Raw genomic sequence first — 20,089 nt, 5'->3', positions numbered from 1 at the left:
ACAGGATTGTTCAGAAAGAGGATGGTCGCAATTTTGACAAAAACTATTATGTTCTTTTTCTCTCAGAATAATATGTATCTATCACCTGCCACAAAGTGTCAGGAAGCCCGACAATTATAGCAGTGTCGATTAGAATTTTCAGATGAAAAAGAACATTGCCTCTCGTGAAAACTGATATTTCAAAAACAGCCCTAAAACGAAGAATCATTTTGTTCACCTTTCAACCCGACAACCGTATTAATCAAGTTGTCGTCGTCTTAATAGCCAACAACCAGCATCTTTCAAAATCTCATTATGTCATATAAATCAGATCCTAACTTTGCAAGTCGCAACTCCCTAATACAATGTCAAAGAAAGAAAACATTCAGGAAAAACAATTTGAAACGATTTTATGTATTGTATAAATAAGATTTACAACGGGTAGCTGAATTACATTATCTCAAAAAAGAACAGTTTTTCAACTCAAGCACCCAGCAGCCATGACGTAGGGTTTGTCGACTGGAGATAAGACTGTAGAACTAATAATGCACTAATGTCGCTTCCGCTTCTTCGCTTTCCTTCTTTCACAGTTACACGCAACAGTCACAAACTGGTATGTGAAGTACCACTTCTCCTCGTAAGTAGTGTTTGTCCCTATGAGAGGTAAAGGGTTACATCTATCCGGGTCCCTCATCAATAAACGAATCTTGTATTTTTTAGGGACACAGTTATAGATTCTAAAAAAGCACTTGTCCGTGACACACTTTGCGTCGGTGACATATGGAGGGAAGATCCCTTCCTTCATCTTTTTATATTCATGTTTCATTTTGCATTCCCATGGAGGGTCTTTGTTTGATTTTTTCACTTTATCACGGAGTTCTTTCTTCAATTGCTTTCTGCTCCTAGCGTCATGAGATCTATGTCCTTTGTTTCTACGTCCACTAAGCGCTAGTTTCAGATGGAGTGTACCAAAATCGCTTAGCGAGCCCCTTTTTGTCAAGTGGGGACCTCGATGTGACAACTCATCGTCCGATACACCTCTCTTGCGTCTCATGTAATTGAACACTTGTGCTTTATCTTCATAGGTGCGTTCCTTAGCATCCTCGTGTTTATTTTCAATATATTCATCCTCTTCGTCAACGTCTTCATTCTCACCATAAATCACATCATCTTCAATATCAGCAGATGGATCGTCTCCTTGAAATTCATCTAAGTCCTCTTCATCACTATAACCATCCTCCTGGACTCGGTCAGCACTATCGGCAAGTCTTAAAGATTCTAAATCGGATCCCATTCTCGAGCCATCAAACGATGAGCCCATTCTCTTCTGAAGCTGTTCATCTGTTAAAGGTCTGCAATTAGCTGTCCTATAATACATAGCTCCTGGCGTTTTCCCCTTCGGGGCTTCTATTCTAGGATTTGGGTATGCAACACACGAACTCACAAGGAGCAAAAGAAACACGATGGCACAAAGAAGACGCTTCTTTACTGGAAGACGAACCTGCAACAGAAGAACAGAAAGTCAAGACCATGTCATAATGCATCATCGATAATAGAAAGCATCGCGAAATGAACTCGCGATAAACAGATCATTGTCATAACAAATTTGAAATTAGAATGGCTCAAGAAAAAAAACATTCAACCTGGAACAGACTCGAAAAATAAACATGTTCACATTATCTGTTACATCTGAAAGAGAATAAAAACACAGTAAGGCCATATATACATACGTTAAGCGAATAACGCTCTGCAATATAAAAATGTATTCGGCAACGCATCGATATGCCGTTAAACACACGTTTGAGAAAGACGTTGTGATAACGATACCATCTTCTGTGTGTGTCTCACGCGAATGATATTTATATGTATACATCGTCCACTGGAGGTATTACAAACGTCATCGTCAGAGATACCTCCCAAGTCCTTATGTCAATCTTAGTTTTTCACAAGCAAACACCGATACCTGATCAAAATCACCCATTTTGATTTTCATCCATATATGACAATACGGTAAGTTTAACATATTATTTTCCATATCAAACCCCTTACTACATGGTATCAAAGCCCCATCTTGGTATGTGCCTTCCATTTTGAATGCTTATGTCCTTTAACACTGATGTTGTGTATAAGCACACCCAATTAATTACACTCAAATCATTTACAATGTAAACTAAAATATATATCAATCAGGGTAGATAACTTCAAATGGCACCAACTGTTAATATATTTTTTTTTATAATAATTGAAATTATTTACTTTGTACGAATAAGACATGATTTGTTTGTTTGTTGTTTAACGCAGCACTCAGCAATATTCCAGCTACATGACGGCGGTCTGTGAAATAATTGAGTCTGGACCAGACAATCCAGTGATTGACATCATGAGCATCGTTCCACGGAATTGGGATCGATGACATGTCTCAACCAAGTCAGCAAGCCTGACCACCCGATCCCGTTGGTCGCCTTAAACTTGAACATGTATCAGTTAAACAGCATATGTTTCAATTATTACTTCGCAGTTATCATTTCGTTCCTGGAAACAGTTCATGTTAATGATACAATGGCGTTACATTTCCTAGCAACAGATATATATTAACAGTCCGACATGCGGGTTCACGGCATTTCCAGACTCCAAACAGTAATCAGCCGGTGATAGTGTTAAATCTGTATTCATTTGACTCCTCCAAGATGAAATCGATTATGATATCTACATTTCATCAATGTCCACCTCGCACATAAACCAGAAACAACTCTCCCAGACGCTCTTTGTGAATTCCATGACTAATTTAGTCCCACATTCTTGCATTGAAACGTCCTTTCATTTGTGAGTCATTTGATGCACTAACGTAGACACTTTGGCTTCTGACTGACCATTGTCGATTCTCACGTCATTTGGCAATACATACAACGCGAACTTTGCATATGAACTTTTAATGAAGCCATGATAAATTGCGATAGTATCCTACCCATATATAACAATATTAAATAAACGAAGGCTGTGGTAAATCACACAATTAAGAAAACGGGCGAAAAGTCTGAATGTTAACAAATTATTCCAGGAAGATGTTTCTGACCCTTCAATAGAAACATTTACCTACCCATGTGATCATAGTTAACACGACAGTCACAGAGAGTCTTTCTGGTCAACATTAATGACAAGTGAACTGCGCTGTCAAAGTATCCTCTCATTTTGAACACCAAACACCTAAAATTCTAAGGTTATCATAATCCATAATGACGTACATACAACAAAACTTCTTAAAAGTCTCAGTGTTTCAAGTTTTAAATTCCCAATCGAGGCTTTTGATTTTGCCAGCCTCAGCTTGCTGAGCACAGCAAAAATATACAAGTTTGACGATATATCTAAAAATATCTCGGGCGGTATTGATCTGAATACACTATGGCGTTTAGGAAGCTGACCACTTGTTGGGCTCTCAGAGGGAAGATTCGCTACACGTACAGAAACTTTTAAACAGTTCCAGCTATAAGGAACTCTTGTAAAACACGCATTCCTTCATTAAGATTTCATTTAGACGTGTATTTTATTTATCAGTTTTAGTGCTACGGAAGTAGATTTTGATTCAAAGGGAAGAATTTAATAAAAAGATTATTTGCTGTTTCTTTATGTCTCGTTATTAAGAAAATCATATTACTGTTTTGTTCGCGTGAACAAGGATAGCTCTAGTTTATGTACGAAGAAAACTTCTCATGAGGAAATTTCATATCCGTTTTAACTGACTATGATAGTTACATGTATGGTATACAATTATGTTCAAAATGTTAATAAACTAAATGTTTAGGAAACAAATCACCTCATGACAGCCACCAAGTCCAAAAACATTTTGAAAGTGTTGTATCAAAATCTCGCATCTTGGGGCATGATAGGCAAAGTACGTTTATTATATTCTTAATATTGACTCTCATAGAACAAAAGCGTACAATACTTTTTTCTACCATGGCAACATTGTAAAATACTCCAGAAAGATACTATTTTGAATTTTTGGGTGATAAAGTGAAAACACAAGTTTAAAGTCTCCATGTCCGTAATGGCAATGACGAAAACGTACAAACCTGATTTGAAACGTGTGGTCGGTTGCCTTTCCTTGCAGATTGGACATGAGGGAAAGTAGAAGGAATTATGTGAGACAGTAAACCAATGAAGGTGGGCTCAGGGCTTCGTCTCATGACAGTTAGGAAGACACACAAGGTGTTTTGTGAGGTGGTCTTCTAGCATCAGCGTCGGCAAAATCCATTCCCGAATCACGATCAGGGAGAAAACATGGTACCAGTTATAAGTCAAAAAGTTTCCCAGAATGTCACATTCGCTTGTCTTCTCTGAAAGTTTTCCTCGGACCACAAGTGGAAAGTCTTGGTGGTTCAAGTTGAGAAGATTCTTGATTAGTGCCAACGGCGATGAACGTTTGGTCCAGTACAGGAGCTTCACAACTCTGCACTCTAGTGCTCGTGGTGATGTATGCCAGTGCCCCGATCACTGTAAAAGGAATAGAATCCATCAGATTTGACGTGTGGGAGTGTTGCGTATGTTCATCACCGTGTTACTGTAACCAATACGTGATCGAACCTTTCTGGCCCCACGACTAAACTAGGACTGCCAGACACAGTATAGTAAATTAATTTACGTCATGTCCAAATCAACTTATTATATGTAGACGGGATGGCAAATTCGCCCAGCTTTTGGAATGTGTTAAATTGAAATGTTTAGGACTATTGCGGAGAGCTATTGGACCAATGTGCACCGGTGACCACGGATCTGACTGTTAGTGTTGTAGACAACACCTTAACGAATTACATTACTGGTCTGATTTGTAAACTGGAATCGGTGTCGGTCGTGGAGCTGATACGGCAAGGTGGAGAAGTGGAACGGGTTCGTTTACCCTCATCCCATGAATGGAACTGACAATTGTCAGATGACTTTCCTCTGATATAGGTCCCCTTGAAACTGCATTAGACCGTTCGGAGCATAAATAGCCCAGTTCGTGATCGAGCAAAAGGTTTGATCGCATTAATAACATTCGACAAAGCAATTGATAGCTGATCGACAAATAACACTATTAGGCAAAGGATTTGGAGTTGAGGGTTGAATACAGTTCAGTACCGTATGTGAGACAACTTAGAAAAAAACATCGTCAGCGATCGAAGAAATCTTACCCTCTACGTTGGAGTAAAGCAATGTTTTAAACAGTTCGGTAGATCAGCTTCATCGGTAGGGAAATAATTAACATATTGATATTGTAATTTATATCCATCGCCTCCACGTGAAAAGCAAATTACTGTACTGTAACCGACCTTAATTGAAATGGTAAAATCGGGTCAGAAGTAGAAAATAATCACAATGGAGTTTATATCCATCAAGTATTGTACTAGGCGAGAATCGATTGTGAAATATCGATGACTGACTGGAATACAATCTCTTATTGATACATTAATATGTTATGGATAATTAGGTTGATGTGAGGACATTGTTCACTGATATATCAATGAGTAACCAGATACATGGATGTTGTATTCAGATTGGAACTTATGGAGGTTGATATGATAATGTCAAATACCGTTCTGCCTTCAGAACTGGTATAGAACGGATAATCAATGAGAATGTTAAACGACCTTCATATGGGTACCTCTCAAATGATTTTTTTAAATCCATAAAAAAACATTACTCTTTGTTGATTCGGTTTATTTCATTTTTGAAAATAGCAAGAATTAATGTGGTCTAGCTATGTGTTGTGTAAGATTCACACTCGATCTGGCCGAGTGTATCATAATGTGGGAATCATAAACAAAACTGATTTGTTGTTTATCAGATGCAGATCCTTAATATTGATTAATATTCTCAGACAAGCGGAGCATAATCACTGAATCTTATAAGATCATCTTGATTGTAGGACGAACAGGACGAAAAAGGTTTAGTGTTGGAGGTTTCATAACGCTTTTACGACGCTTCGCTAACTCTTAGCTGTCCGTGTCTGTTGGTGGAACAACCTACTTCCTAGCGGGGCAGTAATGCTGAGAAGGATTCATTTCATTTTCCTCATTAATTGCTTTTGTGTGGTGCCTTTAGCCAGTTTTAGATTAACATATGTGCAGGATGCGTGTTTTGTTTACCATATCTGTTCACTAATGAATGATTATGGTACTAAGATGACCAACTTGGCGTGGAAATTATATATGAAAAAAAATCTTATATTTGTATAAACATGTAACAGCCATGCATTATGTAGACAAAACAATTCTACTCTGAGAGTAGATCAGATTATTTATTATACTCTGTAATGGGAGTTTAAGCGGAAATAGTGTTTATTATTATGTATGTGCAGTAATGTAATGATAGGATATACTATGTTAAAGAAATACAAAAGAAAACTTGATAAATTCCTAAATAAAAACCATCCCTTAGCAGGTACAATCCTATGAAAGTCAACATGTTATGGTTATTTAGAAAGCACCACCTTAAGCCCACGCCCAACCATGTCAGCTTTTATACATACAATCTCATAACATGTACAAACCACAATTCCTACCGCCATAACTATATGTTAGTATGACGCTGAGTATATATGTCGATGTGCAGGATGACAACAATCCACGACGAAAATGCGGCCCATGTCGTCGACGATTGATCCAAAAGTACAAGCGGTTGAGCGATAATAGACACTTCCCTACAGCCGCCTCGTCAGATTTAAAGGGGCAGGTATTTCAGGGGCGAAAAGCGTGTGACCCTGCACAATGCGATCACAGATCTAGTGCGCTGTGTAACGAAGGGTAGAATAGAGCACTGGCATGAAGCGTCGTATCCTAATTAATAGCTACAATGAATATGTGTCCATGTTTGTTAAATGAACCACTTCATAATCGCAGTGTATATACACGCAAACAAATATACTATTTTGATGTGTATATTCTGTTCCGCGTTATGTGTAATCTGGATTAAAAATACATTTCATTCCAAGGTCATGATGTTGATTTTAGGTACAAGCTGTATTTAAGCATGTTTTCGAAAAGTGTCCGTGACTTGGTAGGTTTTGCATTCGGTTCCAAATTAACATAAACTGCAACTCTACGTGGTCTATGTTCAAACACTGAATAAGCAGGACTACAAAATGAAAAACTAACCTGGATGCAGCACAGTGGTACAGATCGTGACAAACTTGTGTTCTCCATTATCGAGACGAGTATATGTAACCTTCTTGATGTAATTACTAAGTCACTAACAAACAGCACTAATGACGTTGCCATCAGCCCAATTACTAATACCCTCTCTAAAACAACACAGTGTCAAGTGACGGGATCGAGGGACACTTATTGAACAATGCCAGGACACTCAACTCTACTGATTGATCATTAATCAACTCTTTAAACAACGTGTGAACGCTTGGATCGCTTCATGCGTAGCACGTGGACAACCGCTCACGTGCCAAACTGTCAGTGTGTATATCATGTACATTGCGCTGAGGTGTACATTTCAAATATATATTCATCTCACTGTCCTCGTCAGACATGTTTTGACTTAGATGTCATATTTTCATTACGTGAGATTCCCATGCTTAAAATATTTGACTATTTGCCAGCCACAGCTGTCATTGTTGAAAATCATATTTTACATTTTTTAAAATCTCATGCTATTCGCTATGTAGGATAATGCTTAGCGTGGTTTACAGCAAATACTTCATATGGCCATTCTCCTATTACCGTGTTTGTCAAGGAGGCGTGGGTGATTCACAACGACGTTTTTTTAAACACTCAAACGTAAATTAGCTGATGTCAATACCCAATCACATAACCAGCGAATTTTCATGAACAGGTTTGAGTTCAAAGAGTCTATGCTTATATTCACTATGGATTATTTTTCAAATTTATGTCAACATGATGCTGACTTTATATAATATATTTGTAAACAAGTTATATTTCTAACTTCAGAAATCATGTGAAAAATACACCACTACATACCTATCAGTCTCTTACTTTGAAATACATGTCAATCAAATACTGTATAAAGAAAAAACATGATGGGTGTTAACCATGAGAATACTGACAATAGTGTCTTAGTAATTTATGTAAATTTTCCAGCTATCTGCACAGCTTACATCATAAAACCACATACTCGAAAAACAGAACGTGACAGGAGATGTCACCTGTCATATTCTTAACATGAAATTGACAGAAATATGAACCGAAATGAAAACAAACATACCTTATTCTTGACAGAACACATTTAGAATCCACTTGAAACAATCGTATAATCCCCACTCGACAACGTTAATGAAATCTCTATACCCCGCATGCTAGCCCCCTGTCGCCAATGACAGCGGTAGTAGTTTCTCAACCGGCAAATAAATCCATGAAATGAACAAAATAATACATCCAGGTGATTGACATAACATGAAATCCATCACAAGACACTTGTCACATGCACTCCACACGGGCGGTACTCCGTTCGCAAATTGCATTCAAAAATCACAGGTAAAATCGGACCGTTGCTCTGTGTGCTATCTCAGCGTAGCGCAGCTACCTGCCTACTGCCTTCACTTATCCACACCACAGTGTATAAATCGGGGTGCGACTTAGTGTAGGGACCGCAAGCGGCAGAAGGTATCATCCTATAGTGGCAGTTCTGCTCCATTTACTGTTGCTGAAATCCACCATTCCGCCTAGCTTGTGGCCCACTGGGTATGGATTCAAGGCTTGGTTTCTCCCTCAAATACCCGGGGTACTCTTGTCCATTTTAGTTCCCATATTGAGTCCAGTTGTGAAGGCAACTGCATTGCCGCTGACCACCCGGTCCTGGGCAATAAAGATGATTCGGAAAAAAAACAGCCGCCCATGTGCTAAAGCAGGTCTGCTATCAGGACAGCTCTGCTATGAGGCCACACCCAAAGTCCGTTTTTGTAAACATGTAGATTTATATCCTTGTAAACATTACTCGATGTTGTTTGTCCCAGCTTTTTAGTCACCTATCTCCTCGAAGTAATTCAACGTTACATAACCAACTCACTTCACATACACGACTCTCGGTTGTGCTGCTCCACTGCAAAATGTCTATCATAGTTCGCAGTCTATAAAAGTCTGCATTATCGTGTATGTATTGCGAATCTTGTCTCCAGTGATAAGACGAGGATCACCCATTGTCATGTTAATTGTATAAATGTCTGTGTTCGAGACCGCAAAGCCACTATGCGACATCTTATGGTTCGGAATTGCTGACATACCACGGCAGTCACTGGGGCGGAGGGGTTTGAATTCTGCGTTCTGGCGCAATTGTTACTACTGTGTGGTTTTGTGTGTGTGTGTAATGTTAGTGGTCATGGGTGGGTGACCTCACTGACGCAACAAATAACTTTCATATCAAAATGACAGGTGAAGAGATAGTGTTTAACCGGCGTGGTTTGTTCTCGCAAAGAGCAGCGGAGAAGCGCCTTTATACCAAATGTTTTGTCCCTTCACTTCAACACTGTAAGAGTGTATTATGATGCTAACAATCATATTTTCAAACTAATGTGACACTTACGTTCTTATATTACAACCAAGGATACGACGGTCTCTTTCAAGTGGTGCTCTCGGCGTGTAGTACCCGTATTCACGTTATTAACATTTCTTATCAAATTAGGATACTTAGAGTTATCTCCCCTCATTTCCATCCCGTCTCTTGTGTAGTTCAATTCAATTCGGGCTTTATAATATCACTTTCTTCAGCTTGAAGCATGTAATTATTTTTTATTCATTTTTTTTTCAAGAAAAGATGTCATATCACATCTTTTTCATAACACCGTACGCTCACCATGTGTCCCGTCCAAATACACCCATTGTGTACTTGACGAGAATATTAAGTTAGGGTCAAGGTCGCCGTTAGGCATGAATGACACGAACGCTGTTAAGAAACCTACGAGATGTATATTCTTCACTAGACGTACATAATCTGGTGGAATGTCATCTGCTTATAGCACGGTTTTTTTTATATAAAACCCCCCAAAACATCGACATTTGTTGAAAGACAAACAATGACAATTATTTTAAATTTATCTATGTAATGGGAAAGAATAAATTAGATTTAAGATATGACGAAAGACAACTGACACCGTTATAAAAGATAAGTTGACATCATCCGCGGCAAATCTCACTTGAAACAAAAGTCTCTCCAAAGAAAGTTATGTTATAGCCATGCCATGGATATAGACATCAAGTATGTTCGAAATTCGAACAGGGTATTGTAGGATGATATCAGTATCTTTACAAGATGTTATGTGATAATGATCATAAAAAGCAATAAGATTTAAGTCAATTAATTCCCAGCCACGCTCTATGGCCTCGTAAATCTGCCCGATCTTCAAGCGATTACTAATGGTATTACCCAGGCTGTTAACCGAACGTCAGCAAAGTAACGTTAAGTCTCTGAGCGAATGTTCTATGAATTACAATGGATTAAGAGTCAGTTGCCCATGTAACTTTGTGTCAATCAATGTCTGCTAACGACCAAGGGTCAACACAAGGGATCCATTTTAAAGCTTCCTACTTTATTTGAAATGTCATAACAGCTAAACTGTGGCCTTCGCTTGCACTGGACATTGACACTTAGCATCACATCAGTCCCCGAACACAGAGTGGGGATTTGTACAACGGTTAAGGGATCTGAAATAGGACTGTACTTAAATGGCCTACCACCCGGACCTGACATATGATCATTACATTTCTTAGTATCTGATTCACCAACCAAATATCATCCTGATATGTTTCCGGATAATGCCAAAAAACAACAACATAAAAATAATTAGATAAAAGCTTTAAAACCGTTTCTATGTCACAGGACATCCGTTGTACCATTCCGTCCACAACACACACAAAAATATTTATGAATTACAATCAAGGAGTGATAATAACAGATGTAAGCGAAACTGTGAGCGTACCCTGCCCCAATGATGGCACCCTTATCAAACATATGGAAGGGCAAGTGTTAACATAAAGAAACACGAGAAAATGTGGTCAAAATAGGTATCGGTAATTGAAGTCAGACATCCTTTTAGCCACTGAGTCGTCAAAATGTGGAAATGTCACCTTGTGACTCTTTCTGACAAACCTCACAGAAAACAGTGAAAATGATTCTGTTTAACTATTTATGCAACCCACAGCTAATTCATAACAGTAACACCATTCTTTACATTTTTAATGTCACCCAAAATAATTGCTCTCTGTATTAATTATAACTTTGCATGGAAAAATCTTTGCCAACACAGTCAGTCGACCTACACCTAAATAACACTGTTATCAAATATACCCTGGGTCATTTCTCCACTCGTGTATATGACGTCTTAAAAAACACATGATGAAGATGCATACTATTAGATATATATATAATAACCACGCAACAGTAGGTCTAAAGCCAAACATTCCAAGCGATATCTCCGACAGTGTCTGCATATATATGGTGTTCTTAAAGTGATACGAACAACAATCACGGCATGTCGATCTGCGGTAGAGAGAGAGGACCACGACCTTGTCACTTATCACCAAGAAAAACATAAACAACTCCATCAGTTTGTAAAGATGATTTACAATGACAGGGTTGACAAGATGATCATTAAAAGGTTTATGTCATAATGAACTGAAATAGTACATAACCTCAAACAGTTGTGTCAAAATGAAAATGCGACATTGCATAAACATTGATTTTGGTACACCCTCACTTCATGATTTAAACCACACACGTCAGCATTTACTTTGTCAATGTCCACTGAAATATACTATGTATTAATTTGGGATCATCATACAACCCACACGGGATTGAATGCAAATCTGCTTAAATATATTAAAACACAACGATGAGTTGAAAGTTTCAATTGTATATAAGCGACACCATTCATATCGGCATATTCTAATGAGTAATTTGTTTGTATATCTTGCAAAATGGCCAAAAAACTTGTTCCTTTATCATATCATCAGAAAACATGATACACATTATGTAGACTTACGCTAATCATAGCATCAGTGGTAAGGATGTCGATGTGTGACGTTTCTGTAAAGACCTACCTTACGTTCAAATGTCCATGCAGGATTCCTTTTCGAAATGGTCATTTCCATATTAAACATAACCTTATAAAACTATGATATAAATGAAGACGACCAGACATTAAGGATTACAATCATATCGTTTGTTCAGTTTGGACATAGGTCTGCTTTTCAGACCATCATTACATCATTTTATGACTAAACATTGCATTGTTTCGAAACATTATCGCCATGTGCACATTTGAAAGCTGCCATTGCTAGAAATGAACTCCCCCGTACAAATGTGAAATCTGTCATGGTTAGAATTGAACCCCGTCATACAAATGTGAAACCTGTCATGGTTGGAACTGGGCCCCTTGTAACGGTCGGATATGAACCATCTGTCATGAAAATGTGAAACCTGTTATGGTTAGAAATGAACCCCGTCATACAAATGTGAAACCCGTCATGGTTGGAACTGGGCCCCTTGTAACGGTCGGATATGAACCATCTGTCATGAAATTGTGAAACCTGTTATGGTTAGAAATGAACAACGTCATACAAATGTGAAACCCGTCAAGGTTGGAACTGGACCCCTTGTAACGGTTAGAAATGAACCATCTGTCATGAAAATGTGAAACCTGTTATGGTTAGAAATGAACCCCGTCATACAAATGTGAAACCCGTCATGGTTGGAACTGGACCCCTTGTAATCGTTAGAAATTAACCATCTGTTGTAAACGTGAAACTTGTCATGGTCTATGCTCCCACGTGCAAATGTGAACGTATCAGGGATGGAAGTGAGCATACAAATGTGAAACTGGGACATATGCAAGGTTTTAAATTCGTAACCAGCAACCATTTACTTAAACCTTGGATTAACATTTCAAAGATTGAACCATATTTCCCAATACTGAAACACAGCCCTTCGTCAGAATACAGTATCTCCTTAAAATTCATAGACATTGTATAATAGTAGCCATTAGTTTACTTCTATCAACCATGACATGGCGGGAACGTAACCAGCCATAAACATTGTCAATATGGTTCAACTTGCGTGTCGTGCTTTGACATGATCCCACTTCAATAACATATTTTACTAATTGAACCGTGCTATTGACATATAATTCAATATTGACATGTCTCTGTTGCAACTTTGGTACAGCATAGTACGCTGTCTCGAGTAATTGCTTTCAAGATAGATTGACTGAGGCTATTTAGAAGATATGGATTCTGCTTATTAAAAGGTATATTTATTATATAAAGAGTGCCTCTCATAGTAAATGTTGACATGACCCTGACCGGACGTAGGTCGGGAGGGTACGGGAGACGGGTACTTATAGAATGGATACCGGTGAAATACATTATTGTACGCGGTTTGTAATGTGACCCAGTAACGGCAATCTACGTGACAGGTACGGTCAAAGATTGTGACATAATGCTACGTTGCGGTATGATATATTATTATGGCATGCCTACAAGTTCATCGCTCACCAACACACGTCATTACCGTTAACATAACATGTTTATTTTGTCGGTATACACTGTTGCTAGCAATTCATACTTGTCTGCCCCCAGACAAATACAGATAAGCTCTTTAAAGTAAAATGCTGTATCGTTCAGTGACAAAAGAGTGGCCATCGTCATCATAATTATCATTTTCTCATCGTCGTAATCATCACTATCATCATAATCATCCATTATCATCATCGTCATCATCATCTCTACAATCACCATCGTCAACATCAACATCATCATCATCATCATCATCATCATCATCAACTCTACCATCACCATCGTATACATCAACATCATCATCATTATAACCCCTGATACGTATCTATAATCCGCCCTCATGTCGGAGTATCCGTTTCTGTCCAAACTGTAAAACAGCAATATAATGTGTCCAAACAGGGCAATGGTGTTTGGCTCAGAAGCCAGATAGGCGTTATAGGGATCGTTAGTGTTTCCCGAAAAAAGACAAGTTTGTTAGTGAAAAAGGATTGTGTAGGCAGAAGAGTAATTGATCCAATTGTTTCCCAACACCACCTAAAATACATTTCAAACGAGGTGACACCCTTACCCCTAGGTTACCAATTTCAATGTTGACATCATCAAAGCCCCACTTGAAGTCAAAATGTATGGCATACACGTTCAGCTGCTATATATCTAAAACTACGTATTGCTTACATTTGACTTCATAGTAAACTTCAGTACACAATGTCAGCAAATTGAGGTCACATACGAGTTGACTGGTGGCGTGAAGACCTAACCAGGCATGAAATAACTCGACACTAAAAGCATACTAAATCTAACCTTCAAACATTGCATTTGACGGTAACAATTATGATACAGATCAGGTCGGCAGACATCTCGTTGACCACATATCAGCTGACCGTACATAGATACACATGTAAGTCTATCACAAACATGATATTTTGTACCACATATACATGAAAACAGCATACTAACCCCACATCAGGTAAACACTGTCCAGACAAGGCCACGGCCCTACAGTCAACAATAGTATAGCTATCAGTCCAGTATATCTCCCCCTGTTCACAACACCGAGGAATGGAGCTGAAGCGAGACACTGCTAAATGCAATCACTCAGTTGATAATGACACTGGTCTTCTGGCAATACAACACGAGCGTTAGGGCTATCACCAGAGAGAATTGTCTATCAATTACTGCTGATAAGATGTTATGTGGGCTATGTACAACATGGGAGAGAAATGTACACACATCGTGGTTGGACATACCCCTAAACCAATCCTACATACATAGTTAATGTACAGTTCATAACCGATATTGGCAAATGCATTTTGTATTTAAAACATAATGGTCTTGGTCTGTCATTTTAAATATGCAGCTGCTTGAGAAGGTTTTTTTTATCTAATCCTTTGATACAATGACGACTTTTTACATGTGATGTGTTTTAAATCACATGTACATTAGTTCATTGAGTGCTCCCTGTTCATGAGATATACCATGTAAGGGCAAAGCTTGTCACTACCATTGTGTTAGCAAAGGGCTTGCATTGACTCGGACACATGTTTAACATATACACAACACTAAACACATGAATGTCATATTAACAACACCTAACCTATACGAACTGACATGAATACACAGACCAAAAAAACATGTTTTATACGAATATAATATGCTTAAAGCATCCTAAATATATAAACAATAACAACCACAGTGCCAACTTCAAGCCATATATCATTTTCAGACTGCATTGTTCATAAAGTGGCTATTGAAATCTAAGCGTAAAACACAAATAAATCCTTCATTGAAGACATATTGAATATCAAAAAATGCGTTAATGGTAGCATTCTCCGGGGTTTCCTTACACAAGTAAGCCAAGGAGTATTCCATGCAATTTGTCGAAGATCATAAATCTTAGACGCCATGGTCATGAATAAATGATCGTGACAATATTGTTGTTACCACAAACAGCTTTGGAAGGCACCTCAGTTCTCACCTTCATGACGAGCACAAGCATGTCTTGTTATTAAGCTTGATAAGAACCGAAATAGGGGACTATTTAAGGCAAAGTCACAACCTTTAGATGATCCAAAGACAGTGCACTAAATGTGCCTCTTGACTTCTAAAATAGGTAGGCATGGTAAGATGAGATGTTTCGTTTATGCTTGTGCATTCAGCGTGAAAGTATTTGTCTTCCAATTTCATATATGCTATCACAGAGGTTAAAACGATCGAAAAGAGGTTTCTCTTAACACTTGTGTCATGAATAAGTTCCAGGGGTTGAATAACTAAATAAACATTTGTCGCGACACTTCTCTTTACGCCAAAGGCTGGGAAGCACTCGAGCAGTTGGACCAAGGCACATCTTTCAAAACCTTACAAATGGGATGTGATTTAACGTCACCAAGACAGGCGGGAAAAACTGGCTTCTTCACGTCATTAAACACTGACCCATATTAGGGTCTAAGGAAATTCAATAAAAATCTACCACCGTTGCTTTGAGTAGTTTCGAAATGCAACTTTAGAGGCCTAGGGCAAATTCATTACGGTTTTGACGTGTCAAAAATGATCCAGTTATCACTCTATGTGTAAAATTGTACCTGCATGCGAAGTGCAAACTGGTCAGGTATTTGACTTTACTTTCAAATATTTGAAAACATATATCTACCGGGGTCCTAATTTACCTAGAATATATATAAATCATACAGGAGGTATTCATAAGGAATTTCAGTCAGGACAATATGCCATTGTAGGAAATATGTCTTTTTCCACCGCATGTAAACAAATTATGTCAAAACTTGGGTGTAGGCTGTCATAAAACGCCTCAACAAGCACGGCTTGTGCAATAGCCGCGATATATATGAATAAAATAATATTTCAAGTCAGGTTGTCACATTATATGTCAAATTATCACTGAATATTTCATTCTTCTCTTTTTTCAGTACAATATATCAAAACATTCGTCAGAACAATCACAGCTATAATTATGACTTTTAGTATAAATGTATGCCCCAGCGACACATAAGATAATTAAGACCTTGCGGAATTACGGAATAGTTAATATGATTTGTCTTTGCTGAATCATTAGACATAGATAATGTCAAGTCATCTCAATCACGTTTCCTGTCACGATAGAGATAACGTAGACGAGGGCCCTAGACCCAGATGTTATCGGATGTGAATGTTAGAATGATACCTGAAAATTAGGTCTACTGCTGTGAACTAACAATGGATGTTGTCCAAGGATGATATTCGTGGGAGCTATGACTATATATTCGTTTGTTTAATTCGTTATTTATCAATACAATATATTCAGCTTTTTTGTTTTTGATTTTTGGGTTGTTTTTTTTTGCTTAAAACCAAACGGCATGAAAGATCACCCTGCACTACACACACGTGTGTAAACACTGAGACAACAAGAGCAAACATCTCCAGTAACAATAAGAACCAAGTGAAGCATTAACATGAAAACACATTGAATGGGATGTTTTCATAACAGGGCAGTGATCAGCAGGAACAGATACAGTTAAGTATGTGATTTTTTATGTACCCTATTGTAGTGAATAGGCACTAACAACTATATTTTGACATCTCAGTATCAACTATAAGATTATGTACCTGAGTAACCCTAAGGGAAGGAGAATGGTAAACTCATAAAGCTACATGAAGTGTTGTTATTCCTTTCATACAGCATATACACAAAATTGTTTACATGCACAGTAGCATTGATAATTGCAATAAAAAAGCATAAGTTATGCCCGCTATGCCGGAATGAAAGGACAACGAATGTATCATTATGTGTACATTCAAGTTTTATGGCACTGGCAGCCGTTCAGTTTGATACAAATGAAAGGATTTAATCCTTCTCTTATCATATGATATATAATCTGGTACGAAAGCACGTGTATTATTCATACGGTGATTATGCAGCATAGTGCTCCTTTAATACGGCGTGTGAGGGAGGTGACACTGTAGTAGTGTGCAGTATTTTACTGTTGGAATATCGCACACACTATGAAACCTTTCTTCAGTTCCCTATCCCATTTAACACCATGATGAAGAATACCACTTTGTACAGTAATTGAAGAGTATCAAATATATACATCGTATTTGGAATCATTTCTAAACAGTAAACAGATCGGTTAACATTTACAATTTGGATTGAAGGGATATTCTTTTTAGACGTCTTATCTAAAATGGTTTACCTTATAGCACAAGGATACGCGATCACTTCGAAATAACCCAAATAGTCTCTCAGGTTGTGTATGAGCAGAGGTCAGGAAGAGGAAAAACTGTCCTATCACGTTACCCAATAGTAATTGTGGTGATTATTATGCCTGAGCAGGTAGCGTATAATCCACCTGTATTGTCCACAAACACCTCAGCAATCCTCAAGGAATATGACTTTCACGACGCATCACCAGTATCAGCTCATCAAATATTTGGAAGTGAGGTGTATGATTTCAATCAGTGGCCACGAAAGCCTACTTGTGATGTATAGAGACACATTTGTCGGGATGGAACATGTACCTGACGATTGAGGTATACAGTGTTTGTTACGACTGAGTCAGTTAACGTTTGAGCTAACAAGGACACCTTTTCTTTAAACTTGGAGAAAAAAAGACAAGATTATTTGATGTCCTCGTCACCTGTCTTGAAACATGGTTCTCTACTGTTAATCTAATTCAGCTTTACATATGCGCGAGATGGATTATCCGGCGCTTCAAAATTATTTTATTCGTGAGTTTAATGTGGGAAGGAAGCCCGAAGTAAGCACAGAAGATGACGTTTGCATTTGGTGATATGGACCAATATGCACAGGTATTGTTTTGCCTGACCAAGAACCATCTGGTATTCGCATATCCACCCCATGAGATCCTGACACAACTAAGGGAGGTAAGTTGACCGATAGACGAACCCACTACATCACTTGGTCACACGTACCTCCGAACAGAAGCAGACATATCTGGTGGACGACACGACAAAATTTAAACAGAAACAATAAAACTGCACACCAACTTCACAAAGTTTCAAGTATATTATGGCCTACAACCTACAAAAAGAGGTAAGTGAAATCCTAATTACAATGGAACACAAAGAACATAAATTTTAACTCAGTCCATTTAATCATTCTGGAAATTCCCAATCTGACACACGTCTCCCTCATCAACAAAACGGAGTCCGTCATTCATTCACTAAGGTCTGAATCACTATATCTTCTTCTCCAATGTCTGGGGGATACTTCTATGTGACTTTCGGGCTTATCGTCCAAATCGATTCAGTCATATTGACATGAAACCTTCGCCCAAAGTACCAACCTCTTAACCACTTAATTAAAGCACTGAATCCCCTTCCCTTTAATACAGGCCAGACGAACTCACCCTAGAATCGTGACTTTGAGATCTTGACAAAACGACGGGCATTTCAGCCCTAGGAGACTCTTTCAGTCTTAAAGAGCTCGAATAAGGCAAGGATTCCATTTTCTTGCAATTAATGGAGTATGAATGAAGAACTGTCATCCGTATTGGTATACGCAGCATGCCAAATATGGACAGGATAATCTTACCTTTCTAATCTAATCCTATCATCAACATACTTCCCTATTAGAATGGTAAAAATATTGGATTTGGATTATCATTTGTTGAATCTCGGCGGTAAGGATCACTCATCTCCATACTGTCTGGACGAAAGAAGTGTGTCTAACCTTAGGCTCAGTGTTATGTAAGCTGGTGCAAATAAGACCCGCTTCTTGTAATATCAAAAGTCAGGGTTTGAAACTTCAGGGAAATTCATGGCCATGATTTAATTTTCATTGTGGTATGTCAATGTTATCTAATGAAACGGAGACAGACGGGCTAGCGAGACGGTAAAATAAATAACGACAACTGAAATATGTGTAAATTTTATGACAGATCTTGGGGCTATCTTGGTACAGACGAGCGAGACAAATTGTAGTGATTGCTAAACAAGCCCGGGATATGCTATGGCATCATCCTAATGTTATTGATCCTACGCTACTTGAGATAGAAGAAAAAGCAAACACCGACGACTCTGATAGCCATGATATCATGGCTCTCGCCGTTTCATACTATCCCAGACTACTCTGAAGTTACCAGATTGGCCATGTCAATTCAGGATTCGAGGGAAAGTTGTTTTATAATTAGATATGTTTACGTGTGCCTCATGGCGAGTATTTTGGGTAATATAGGGTCGATCACAATCGAATACTGCGGTTGATATTACCATATCCAACGAACACCCTTAAAAAGAAATGTTAAATAAACGTCATCTTGTGATATTACATATAACATTCTTGAGAGGGCTGAGAGAGCGTTGTCTCGTATGCTGCAGACGGGTCTCTTCAAAGATTCAAGCCATGCATTCATTTATAGACGTATACCAGTGATCTCCAACATATTTATACACATGAGGGTTAGTCTTATATTACATGTATAAAACTGACAGTATACCGACAGTATATAGATAGAAATGGGCTTATGCAAGTATTTCGAGAGACAAACCTAATCGCTTGTCTTGATAATGCTTCAGAATGGCCGTGTGAGGACGTATGTTTGGTGTTATTTTATGCACAATGTTCATTTGACATCAACATATTGAAGGGT

At 38.2% G+C, this 20,089-nt stretch overlaps 1 protein-coding gene across 7 annotated transcripts in view; it reads right to left on the bottom strand.

The window, feature by feature from the left end:
• Positions 1-372: 372 nt before the first annotated feature.
• The window catches only part of LOC124140837, a 60,860-nt gene continuing 41,143 nt past the window's right edge, over positions 373-20,089 (bottom strand). For 3 of the 7 annotated variants that reach the window (XM_046508628.2, XM_046508646.2, XM_046508636.2), the window contains exons 3-4: positions 4,050-4,470; positions 373-1,480 (exon numbers count right to left, since the gene is read on the bottom strand). In XM_046508628.2, coding sequence (XP_046364584.1) covers positions 530-1,480; positions 4,050-4,163 — 1,065 coding nt within the window. In that variant the 5' untranslated portion in view covers positions 4,164-4,470 and the 3' untranslated portion in view covers positions 373-529. Of the gene's footprint in view, positions 1,481-4,049; positions 4,471-7,109; positions 7,235-8,187; positions 9,179-14,444; positions 14,622-20,089 lie in introns of those variants that run through there. The other 4 variants (XM_046508656.2, XM_046508620.2, XM_046508665.2 and 1 more) reach the window with 4 other exon arrangements.

Source organism: Haliotis rufescens, unplaced genomic scaffold (assembly GCF_023055435.1).
Source record: "Haliotis rufescens isolate VD_foot unplaced genomic scaffold, xgHalRufe1.0.p SCAF_2, whole genome shotgun sequence".
NCBI lineage: Eukaryota > Metazoa > Mollusca > Gastropoda > Lepetellida > Haliotidae > Haliotis > Haliotis rufescens.
The sequence above is the reverse complement of the archived record's forward strand: the minus strand, read 5'-3'. Positions and strand labels throughout refer to the sequence as shown.